Below are 11642 nucleotides of genomic sequence, written 5' to 3'. Positions count from 1 at the left end.
TTCTTACACATATGGTTCTTATGTATACATATGGGGAAATACATCATGAATACTGAATGAAAGGAAAATACTTTCAGGAAATATATATATATAAAATTTGAAATAGGCTGGGGGTATAGCTCAGTACCATGTGTGAGGTCCTGGACTCAACCCCCAGCTCCATACACACATACACACTACTCCAACACCCCTTCAACCTTAAAAAAGCTTTCCTCCAACAAAATATTGAAATGAAGCAACAGAATAAGACATTACAACATAAGCAAATGAAAACCAAATACTTTCTTTCTAATATATTTAGCTGGATATTTAGCAAGTACTTGGATCACCCACACACATATGAATGCACTCGCACTATATGGTCTATACTCAGGTCTAGACAATACATTTGTCAAGGAAGGAGTATGGAGAAAATACAAGCATACAAGCATGGCATTGGCATAGGGGAAACAACATCCTATGGCAAATATATCAATGCAAAAGTCTATTGCATCTATTAAAAATGCAGAAAACTTGTAAGAAAAATACAGGAGCCAAATTTTGAAAGACAGTACAGAAAGGGAATAGTAAGGACAATTTGCTAATAGGCTTGCCAGGTCACTCTTGGGCCTGGAGCTCTGAATTCCCAGGAGCTTTGGATTCCAACAGGTACGGTTTAATGCCTCCTAAGTTTGGTGCCTGTTCACCCAATTGGAGAGAGATTGGGGCTCCAGGATGGCCTTTTCCTGGAGTGAGAGATCAAAGGGCAGCTCTTGCCTAGTCCTTACCCCTTTCCAGACCAGATGATCCTGATACTTTTATTTTCTAAACCAAACTTCTACACTCACGTTTGGTATAGGTCCGAGTGAGTGAATCTTGTGGGGAGGGTGTGGCCACCTTTAAAATTTCTGAAGTTTGGAAGCTGCTTTGGTGTTGATTTGAAATCATTTAGTTAACAGCTTCTGCATTGCTGCCAGGCCCCGTGTCAGCTTCTATTCACTAAGACTTTCAGGGGGATATTGGATTGAAAACTGCACTGAAGGAAAAGCTGTGTTTCTTTAATGGATTTGAACGTCTTGAAATGTATAAACGTGGAAAGACAGAGACAAGCTTTAGAAACTGCAGCTCTGGCGGGAAGCTCTTCTTGGAGGTTAGGCGCGGAGGGACTCAGGCTCTCTCTAGAGCACCATCAGGGCAAAGCAGCAGTTTTGGCAATAGCCTTATTTTGTACACGGACACACGTTTTGTTCACCAAACGTGACTTTCACAGGACACACGGACACATAAACTGTTTTGCGTATGAACACATAGATCAATGCAGATGTTCTGCACAAGCATATATTTTGCATAGGGACAGACACAAACACATTTTGCACATGGACTCGTGTTTGCACAGGGCAACATATTTGCTCACGGACGCATGTTTTGTACACAGACTTAACGCTTGCGGCAGCCGGCGACTCGGGCACTGCGCCAGGACCGCGGAACTACAACTCCCGGCACGCGGCCACCTCCGGCGGACGCCGGCTCCTGACAGGCTGCTCCCGCCCGGCGCCCTGGCACCGCCCGCCCGCCGGTTCCGCACCGGTTCCTGCCCCGTGAATTGCCGGGCGGTGAGGCGGGGGTGCCCGGCCCGGGAGCCGCATGGAGCCGCGGGGGGCGGACAGCTGCTTCCTGGGCGACGTGGGTATGTGCGGGGCGCCACCGGCGCGGGGCAGGGAATGGGGAGCAGGTACCGCAGGAGGCGATTTGGGGGACGGTAGACGCGCGTCTGATGGCCTTCATCCCGGAGATGGGGGACGCGCCCTCCTTGGAGCTGGTTGTCTGGGACGGTTAGGTGGCAGGGCGCGGATGGGGCAGGGCCCTGGTCATTCCGAACATCTCAGACTCGCTCTCTTGTCCGGCGGGTACCTGGCACCTGACCCGCGCATTGCAGGGCTGCCCAGCGGTGTGACACACGGTGTGGGCGTTCAGAACCGCAGCCCACCGGAGTGCAGCGCGCTGAGGAAGATGCAGGCGCGGACGGGTGCACTGGCGCAGACGAAAGGGAAAAGTCTTAGATGATAAATTTAGCTAAGAGGGAATTGTAGGCATAGGCAGGCAGAGGTATTTTAATTGGTCTTGCAAAGTGACGTCCTTCAAAATGATCAAAGGCACGAGTAGCGTCTGTGCACCTTCTACTCCAGTTGAGGGGCAGAGCTTGGGAAGAGACCGCAGGGACCGTTTGGCTGGGCAGACACCAGCCCACTGTGGGAGCGAGCCGACTCCCAGGCGCCTGCGAGGCCGTGGGCGGTGTCCTGAGCATCCTTCGGACACACCGGCGGACAATGTCCACTCCCGAATGAGGACACCCTCGGGTGAGAGAGGTGACCTTAATTTTACACAGAACCTTCTTTACCTTTTGGGTAGCCCAACAATAAAATGCATTCTAAAGCAAAAGGACATTGTTGGGGGGGGGATGTTTCTGCCTGTGAAGTAATAGTATGGCAAATGAAATAAATGGTGACAGCGCTTTGAAACTTGGGAAGAAAGAAAAAAACTTCAGGTGTTTTTACACTAGTAAAAATATTAATGCAAGCAACAGGGAAAAGTCTGAAGTGGTAAATTCAGCTAAGAGGAAATTGTAGTCACAGCCAGGCAGAGATGTTTCAATTGATCTTGCAAAACAGCCTCCTTGAAAATGATCAAAGGCAGGAACAAGTTCACTTGTTCACTTGGCCTTCCACCCCAGGCTGGTACAAGACTTTGACCCTGACCCTGACAGTGTGATCTGTGTTCAGTGGACTCAATTGAATATTCAAGGAACAGCTAATCACTGAAGCCTATTAAAACATACATTTTATTTTGTTCAGGGTCAGAATAGTCCGGTGTCACTTCTGAGCATGTTTTCTGGGTACTTTGTTAAAGAATGTGTCTAGAGAAGGAAGGCATTTCTAAGCTAATGAGTGAGTCATTTCTGGGGCTCATGGGTATGTTTGAAACCTGTTATTTTTTATTTACTTTATCTCTCCAAAACTAAGGTCTGCTGACATTTCATTTCCAATCCCAGTGAATAAGCTGAGTGTATTGGATGCAAAATACTAATGCTATCCCAGCAAAAGTGGAGCCTCAAGTAGGAGCTTTAACCCCTTTTAGCATTCTGACCTCAATTTTTATGTATTTATTTTTTGGTACTGGAGATTGAACCTAGGTCCTTTTCACAGAGCTATATCCCTAGCAATTTATTTTTATCTTTATTTTGAGACAGGGTCTTGTTAAGTCACTAAGTTGCTCAGGTTGGGCTCAAATTTGTGATCCTCCTGCCTCAGCCTTCTGGAGTGCTAGGATGACCTCATATTTTATACCTGTAATATACTCTAACCAAAACGTATAGATTTTCCATCTTTAATGTAAGACCTCACAGAAGTAATGATTACAAAGTCTTAGAATGTGGCCTTTTCAGGAAGTATGAAGAATTTAAGGATTCATATATCTGTTCCCCAGCTCACCAAATTCTCCCGAGCACACCCACAACTGCTGTCTTCCAATGCACTTGTCTTTTTGTTTGTTTATATGGATTTATTCTTCCTCTCCCTCTTACTCTAAATTTAATGAGATGTTTGGGGAGAGGGACAGAGAAGATCCATGGTGTTCTCTGGAAATGTCCCCAAGCTCCAACGTTCTTTACTTCTGTACAGAATTTTAAAAATGAGAATCCAATAGGGCCATAATCTAGAGCATTTTTTAAGGGATAGAGAGATATGGGGAAGTTATCCTAAAATAGGAATTCAAAGAAGACTTCTGACAAACAAATCAGAAATGCTACCGGGCCTGGTGCACATGCCTGTAATCCCAGCACCCAGGAGGCTGAGGCAAGAGCATTGATTTGAGTTCAAGGCCAGCCTGTGCTAAATAGTGAGACTCTGCCTCAGAAAAACAAAGCCAAAAAAGAAAAAAAAAAAAGAAAGAAAGAAAAAAGAAAAGAAAGAAAACAAAACAGAAAAACAAATGGAGAGTGGGAAAAGGTAACAAAGGAAGTAATAGTTATAGACTGTCTTTTAAGTCTGACTTTTTTAAAGTACAGTTACAGACTACACTTTTGTGAAGGCAAAACATTGTATATCATTTTCTGATTATCTCCATAAAAGGGCCCTGTGAAACATTACCTCTGATTGTAGGAAAACTGAGGCATGGATGGTTTAAAATGAAAACCTTCCTTATGTCCCCGTGGGGAGACTAGGAAAACGGGTCAGAGCTCATGTCTTTGTAAGGCAAACCTCAGTTGTGCTATACTTTGTGCTGGGGACTTGGAAACCAGGGGAAGGCATTTCTCCACCATCAGCCTCTTGGGACAGGTAAAGGCAAGGGAAGGCATCAAGGTAAATCGCTGAGCGACTAAAGAGCTCGGGAGGAAAGGCTGGGGCTTAAGGCATTCCCTCCTTTTAATTCTGTGTGTTTTCCGCAAGATCTTCCATGGAAGAAGTCATCTGTCGTTCATCAACCATCCACTTTCTCTCCTTTTTCTTGGTCATCTTGCACCTCTTAGACAGTACACGTTCACTTTTCTCTCTTTGTCTTTCACTTTTTCTGAATCATATGGGATTTTGACTGTTTTATTCCTGTAAGAAGTCAAACATTTTATATTTAATTTTTTACCTCATCGGATGCATCACACTGTATACCATTTGACCTCAAATTAACTGGCAAAGAGCATCTGGAGATTCATAATTAAAACATTTAAAAAGACATTGTTGAAAAATATCTCAAAAGGCCACAAAAAACAGCCCCAAGTGTTAGGTAAGGGTTCCTACAAATAAAAATTAAGAGACATATTTTCTTTTGGGAATCAGAGTGATGGCTAAATTCAAGTCTGCTGAAATTTAAATGCAGACTGCAGGTTTAGAGTTTGATCATGATGATTAACACCATTTAGTAGGCATCCACTTTAGGCCATTCTTGCTACCAATATTCTCTTTAGTTAGCACAACAATCCTGCAGAAGGGTGTGGTTATCCTTAAGGTCCGCTAGGGCAAAGAAGCTCCTCTGGCTGTCCTTAGGAGGTTACCGCCCGCCCTTGCACTGGTGTGTCGGCCTTGTATTGCAGTTTAGGGAGCAGGCTAACCATGAACAGATGGTGCACCTGGGTGTCCTTTCCTGGGAACATCAATTGTGAAGGATTTCTGAGGTCCTTCTCCGCTCTACCACTCACTGTTATGTGTACAAATCTTAGCTTTGGGGTCCTTGGGTGATAAGTCACTCAAGGCCTTGGACCTTTGCTGAGTACTAAAGATGAGCCCCTTGAGAACCCCCATCCCCCTCTGCATCCAGTGTCCATTCCTGGTTCTTCCACAGTGCTTTTGCAGCATATGTGGTTGGCCACCTCCCTCCATCTACATTTGCAGATGGGGCGTGTCTGTAGATTATCCCTCATCATTTCAAGAATGTTTATCCCTCATCATTTCAAGAACCTGCTGATGACATTTCTGCAGCCAGGACCTCAGATTACCTTTGGTGATTTACTGTGAATGAAATTCCTCAAATTACCTTAGGTGATTTACTGTAAATGAAATTCTTCAGATTACCTTAGGTGATTTACTATGAATGAAATTCCCAGCCTACATGACATTTAAGAATGCATCTTTGCCAGGTTAGTGGAGCATGCTTGTAGTCCCAGCACTCAGAAGACTAAGGCAGGAGGATCACGAGTTTGAGACCAGGCTGGATGGCATAGCAGGACCTTGTCTGAAAAACCACAAAAAACTGTATTTCAGATGTTTGAGTTTCATCCAAAGCCAAATACTGGGTCAACTTTGTCTTTTCTTTTTTTTTTTTGCATTTAAAAAATTTTATTTGTATATTTTAGATATACATAATGATAACATCCATCTTAGGGAATGTGTACCTGATACATCTTGCTTCTTTTTTCCCTATTCCCCTTCCTTCCCTTCAACCCCTCTTCCTCTCCTTAAAGATTTGTCTCAAAGGTGTCCTTGGTGGTACTTGAAAATGCCTTTTGTTAGAGCAGAGCTGGTGCTGGGAGAGGTGCATTATGGGTCACAGTCAGAGTCAGGTCAGGTCCACCACAGAAGGCCCCAACAGCAGTGTGCAGGACGGTTTCGGAGAGTTCTGCGCTCTGTAGTGAGCAAGACTTGGGCCAGCTCCACCCTCCCTCAAAGTGCAGGAGTGACTAAGTGCAGGGGGTGCTGGAAAACTGGGACCAGAGAAAAAAAGAAACAAAACTCAATCTCTGATTTGCTGCTTTTCCTGGTGTAAATACCCTCACTGTGGCTGTCCAGCCAGTGGATTTCTGTTTAGCAGAGCACTCTGTGGAACTGGCCGTGGCTCACCACTTATAAAGAACACAGGGCTCAGTCTCAGAGGACCGCGGGAATGAGCAGGTAAACGAGGCAGGGACTCAGTCAGCCACTGGGGACTAAGACAAGAGAGGAGTTACTGGGTCTGGAGAACCAGGAGGGGCCTGTGTGGAACAAAAACAGAGAGAACTGCACAGGTGCTCCAAATAGGGCGCATATAAAGAGTAAAAATGATAAGGAGCCTGGCATAGTCACATTATTTGTCACGAAACATTTACAAAGTAGGAGGAGGAGGGGAGAGGGAGGAGAAGGAGAAGGAAGAGAACAAGGAGGAGAAGGAGGAGGAGGAGGAGAAAGAGAAGTAAGGAGAAGGAGAAGTAAGGAGAAGGAGAAGAGGGTAGGAGGAGGAAGGCCAGGAAGGAAAAGGTGCAGATCAGCTCTTGGTTCAGAGATGGTAGAAGGAAGGGCAGGTGGGTCACACACCAGAGGCTTCCTGAGGAGTAGACATTCCATGAGGTCTTAGTGGATGAGGAGGAATTTACTAACTTGGCTGGAATGGGTGAGACGAGGCAAGGGAGTGAGAGGGTGGGCCATCCAGCAAGGGAAGAACAGCATTCACAGCATGGAGGCGTGAGACTGTGTGACAGCCTGGACGGTGTGGAGTTGGGTGAGTGGAGGGACTAAAAACAGTCGCTGGGACTGTGTCATGGCAGGTTGAATACCATGCGTGCAATTTTATCCTGCAGAAAGGAGCTCCTGAAGAACCGTGAGCAGGTAGCCCATGACTGACTTGTGATTTAGCTGCATTAGAGGGAGGGGATGGGAGTGATGGAAGACCAGTTATTTGGCAAGGACTTAGGTGCAGAACTCAAGTCCCAAAGGCAATGTGCTGAACAGTTCAGGGTCTCACATTTCCCCCAAGGGAGGTGGTGCTTGGGATCAGGAAGAGAGGCATTTGTCACAACTGGGGTCCAGGCACAGGACCTGGGAATAACCTGAAGTCAGGCCTAGCCAGCCAGTTTAAAATTGACTACATTTCCTGTGCCCACTTTTCTGGGGTTCAGGGATGGATTTAAGGATCCTATCCACCTGTTACCCTTTGCCTTACCTCTTACTGGGGATGTAACCTCTGTGGTACTGGCTGCTTGTCTTTACATAGAGAATGGTTCATTCTGTTTATTGTGCCCTTCGACGGACAGAAATTTCTGCCTCCCTCCCCGTCTCCCTCCTGCCCTCCCTTCCTGTTTTCTTTCCTTCCTCACATATGCTGCTTCTGAACTCTGTCCTCATTTATTGCTGCTAAGACAACTGCAGCTGTTGTTTATTCACTAGAAAATATGGTTACTGTTTTAGTTACTTTGTCATTGCAAGGACAAAATACCTGACACCCACAAGTTGAAGGAGGAAAGGTTTATTTTAGCTCACAGTTGAAAGCAGTTCCAGTCCATAGTTGGCTGGTTCCAAGGCAAGGCAGTGTGGTACAGAGGCATGGCAGAGGAGCAAATCCATGGCATGGCGGACAGGAAGCAGCCGCAGCCTCTCTTTCCCTTTCCATTCCATCTAAGCTGCAAACATATTGGTTGGTGCTAACCACACCCAGGTTGGGGTTTCTGTCTTCAGTAAATCCATTCAGCCACAGCCAGAGCTACACCTAAGCAACCAGTGGGCTAGTCCAGTATCAGACACCCTTAATCCAGTATCACACACTCATCATGATCCTGCCACCTCCCAAAGGCCCCACCTATGAGTCCATGAGGCTTTGGGGAGACATCTAAATATAAGTTGTATCAGTTACCAATGTTTTGTTTCCTTTAAAGATTGGATATATAAAAAATTAGAATTGGATTTTCTTTAAAAAATTTCTACGTCCAGACTTTATAATTCATTTTAGTAATTCATGTATTCATGCTTGCAGGCATTAACTTAGCAGGCAGGTGGACATGAGCACCTTGATTGAGCCATGGACCATGCTAGGTACTAGGAACACAGATGAATAAGCAAAGCTTGACCTGGACAGCCATAGCTTCCTCTCTCCGATGCTTCCCTGCCACCTTTGGGATCTTCCTTCTAAGTTCCCGTATCCCCTCCACTGTCACAGTTACCACATGTTTTGGATTATTTCTACATTTCCTTTGTCTCTGACTGTGAACTTTCTGTTGCTACATTCATTCATCTTTGCACCTGGAAGTGGAGGATGCTGACTCCATCTAGATGTGTTGTTGAAAGGATGCATAGCAGGAGGCACACCTGCCACATGGGTTATGCCCCAGGGGCTTCTCTGGCCGGGTGGTCTTCCTGAACTGCACTTTGCTTTTTTGCTATAAGACCCAGGGGTCACTCTGCTCCACTCTTCTTTTTAAAGCTGCAGCCCCTCCTTCTACCTTAGGGTTTTCGTTCCCCCACATTGACATTAAAGCGATACATAGCCACTTCTCACTACCACCCAATACTATCCATAAAGCTACTGTTTATTATTACTGGGCAGGGCAACCTTTTTGAGATGGCACAGTATGGAGAGGCATAGGTGTGGAACTGCAGGAGGCAATGAAGAGCTACAGGTGGGTTCACAGAGATGCGCTAGGCCCTTGTGACACACAGCTGCCAAGCAGTTTGAACTCCACTGTCCAACCAGTGGGGATCACTTACGTATTTTGTTAGGACTATTGGGGTGAATTACGTGATTATGTATTGTGGCTTGAGTGTTCTCAAGGGACCTTGGAGTCTTATGTGTACTCATTTGTCCTGGATAGAAGTGTCAAGATCTTAGCACAACTCCGTTTCTTCCGCAGGTTTCTGGGTGGAGCGCACTCCCGTGCACGAGGCTGCCCAGCGAGGTGAGAGCTTGCAGCTCCAGCAGCTGATTGAGAGTGGTGCCTGCGTTAACCAGGTCACAGTGGACTCCATCACACCATTGCACGCGGCCAGTCTGCAGGGCCAGGCACAGTGTGTGCAATTGCTGCTGGCAGCTGGAGCTCAGGTGAGTGGCCCTGCAGGTGAGACCCCCTTCCAGCTTGAATGCAGCTGCAGGGAAGGATGAGGCTGACTGGAGAGACCTTTAGAGGGAGGAAAAGAAGTGACTTAGGATTCACCTGTGTTGTGCAAATAGATGGACAGACTGAACACCTTGAGGGAGATTGCAGAGGAAAGGCAGGAAGCCTGCTGCAGGATGGAGTGTGCTGGAAGTTGAGGGAGGAGGAGGGTAGCCACCTATGCACTGCACGTTGAGGGCCAGAAAGCATTCATGGATTGAGCAGATCTTTTTGGTTTTTCGTTGTTTTGTTTTTGAGAAAAGGTCTTGCTATGTAGTCCATGCTGGCCTTGAGCTCATTCTGTATCTAAGGCTGCCCTCCAACTTGCAGCAATCCTCCTGCCTCAGCCTCCTGAGTGCTGGGATCACAGGTGTGTGCTGCCATGCCTGGCAGATTGGGTGTTTTTAAAAGCAAAATGATGGTGGAGGTGCTCCATTCTGCAGTGGCAGGTTCATGGCAGGCCAGCTGCATCCTAGGCACAGGCTGTCTAGGAGGAGGACCAGATGTGGGGTGCACAGCTGCTTCCTGGGCTCGGAGAACAACAGGATGATTAATTGGCGTGCTGACAAATTGGCTCTCAGAAAGTAAGAAGAAAATGAAGAAGAAAGGAACAAAGCCAAAATTCTGCCAGTGGTTTTAGCTTTCACAATTCCTGGCTGTTCAGCAGATAGCTCTGGGGAGCTAGCAGGAGCCGCCCCACAAACACTGGGTGGCTTATAATGAATGCAGGGCTCTGGTCTCAGAGTTCACAGGACAGGGAAGAAGCGAAGGTGTGAAGGCAGATAACCATCTGTTCTTGCCAAAAGTTTATAATGGAACAAGTTTCAGGCCCAACCTACAGGCTGAATTTAGACCAATTTTCCCCCCTCCTTCCTCCTTTCTCCTTTCTTCCTTCCCTTCCTCCTGCCTTCCTTAGTTAAAATGCTTTATTACCTGCAGATATTTTCTACATCCTTAAGTCTGTTTCTTTCTTCTGATCATTGGTATATCTTTGTGACACATAATCATATTCATCTTAGGGAATTGGTTATATAAGTATTATATATACAGTATATATGTGATATTATATGAACACAGTGAGTCAGATTTTATGAAATTGAAATATTTATTACAGTAAAATACAGGTTGCCATTATTTCCCCTCTAAATATTCCCTTTTAACTCAAACTCAGATTTCTTCTTTGTTATCACTTTCTTAAGGAAATTCTGGAAGTGTTCTTATTTGTGTGTCTAGTTTTGCTGTCACAGCTGTCTCAAGGTCCTGAACTGATTCAAAAGGTTTAGCTTTCTCTGGTTGTTTGAATTTGGAGAAAAGCCCAGAGTCACAGGGTACCAGATCTTGTGAATGAGGAAACACCTCCATGTTTTTAAGATCCTGCCTTTCCATTTGCTGATGCTTAGAATCCTTATTCACTGTATTCTTTTGTTTTTAAATCACAGCACCTAAAGACACTCAGAAAAAAGAACTTCCAAAACTGGTTAAAAAGAAAAAAGTGACAAGCACAAGGGGATAAGTTTGAAGAGGGAGAGCATTTTGAGGGAAAATTAATGACAATGTTTTTTATGCTAATAACATCAAATTTAAACACTCATCATATGTTTCAAACCCACCACATTTTTTAAGGATATATGTTGTTCTTCAAATAACAGAGGTGCTCTTATAAAAATATTTGGACAAAAAAATGGAAATATAAATGTTTCAGGACATTTTTTATAAATCTTGTAATAGAATAAAACAAGCCATCAATCTGGGTATATTTTTGTATTCATTTGCCATAAGACATCTGAAAATGAAAGTCTGCTAAAACACAGTTACAGTATTTATGCAGACAATGCAATTCATCCTATGTATTTAGAGATGCAAGAATTTTACATCAGAAAAAAAATTATGCTATCATAAAATTTTCTTTTTAGACTTCTGATCTTCCCCTTCCCTTTCTTGTACTTTAAATCTCTATTTTTCCATTTCTTTCCAGTCAGCACATATTAGGTTCTAATTTCTTTCAAATTTAAAGAATGAAAGTATTCAGCCGTCCTTGTTCAACCCACGGCTGAGCACAGAACCATGATCTTGCTCTCCTCCTTTGCAGCCTCTGTTCCCTCTTCCCTACAGCAGTGTTTACACAGGGTATGCAGGCTCCACTGAAACAACGCGGCAACGAACACCAAACGCGGCAAGGGACACCAAATGCCCCGTTTCTGATGATGCGGATACCTCCTTTCGTGTTTTGTTTTGTTTTGTTTTTTTCTTCTTCTTCACCATCTGAGGTTCATTTAACAAGAGTAACAGATTTCTTCCTCGGGGGAAAGAAAAAGACAACAAACGAACAACAATTTCCATT

At 45.0% G+C, this 11642-nt stretch overlaps 1 protein-coding gene across 2 annotated transcripts in view; it reads left to right on the top strand.

Moving 5' to 3' along the window:
- Asb13 (ankyrin repeat and SOCS box containing 13) overlaps positions 1 to 11642 on the top strand; it is a 52264-nt gene that overhangs the window by 29760 nt on the left and 10862 nt on the right. For both annotated transcript variants that reach the window (XM_005383841.2, XM_013513669.1), the window contains 2 exons: positions 1415 to 1666; positions 9062 to 9249. In XM_005383841.2, coding sequence (XP_005383898.1) covers positions 1624 to 1666; positions 9062 to 9249 — 231 coding nt within the window. In that variant the 5' untranslated portion in view covers positions 1415 to 1623. The remainder of the gene's footprint in view (positions 1 to 1414; positions 1667 to 9061; positions 9250 to 11642) is intronic.

The sequence above is a fragment of the Chinchilla lanigera genome, unplaced genomic scaffold (genome assembly GCF_000276665.1).
Source record: "Chinchilla lanigera isolate Chin_1 unplaced genomic scaffold, ChiLan1.0 scaffold00020, whole genome shotgun sequence".
Lineage (NCBI taxonomy): Eukaryota > Metazoa > Chordata > Mammalia > Rodentia > Chinchillidae > Chinchilla > Chinchilla lanigera.
Note: the sequence above shows the minus strand (reverse complement) of the source record. Positions and strands in the feature narration are given on the sequence as shown.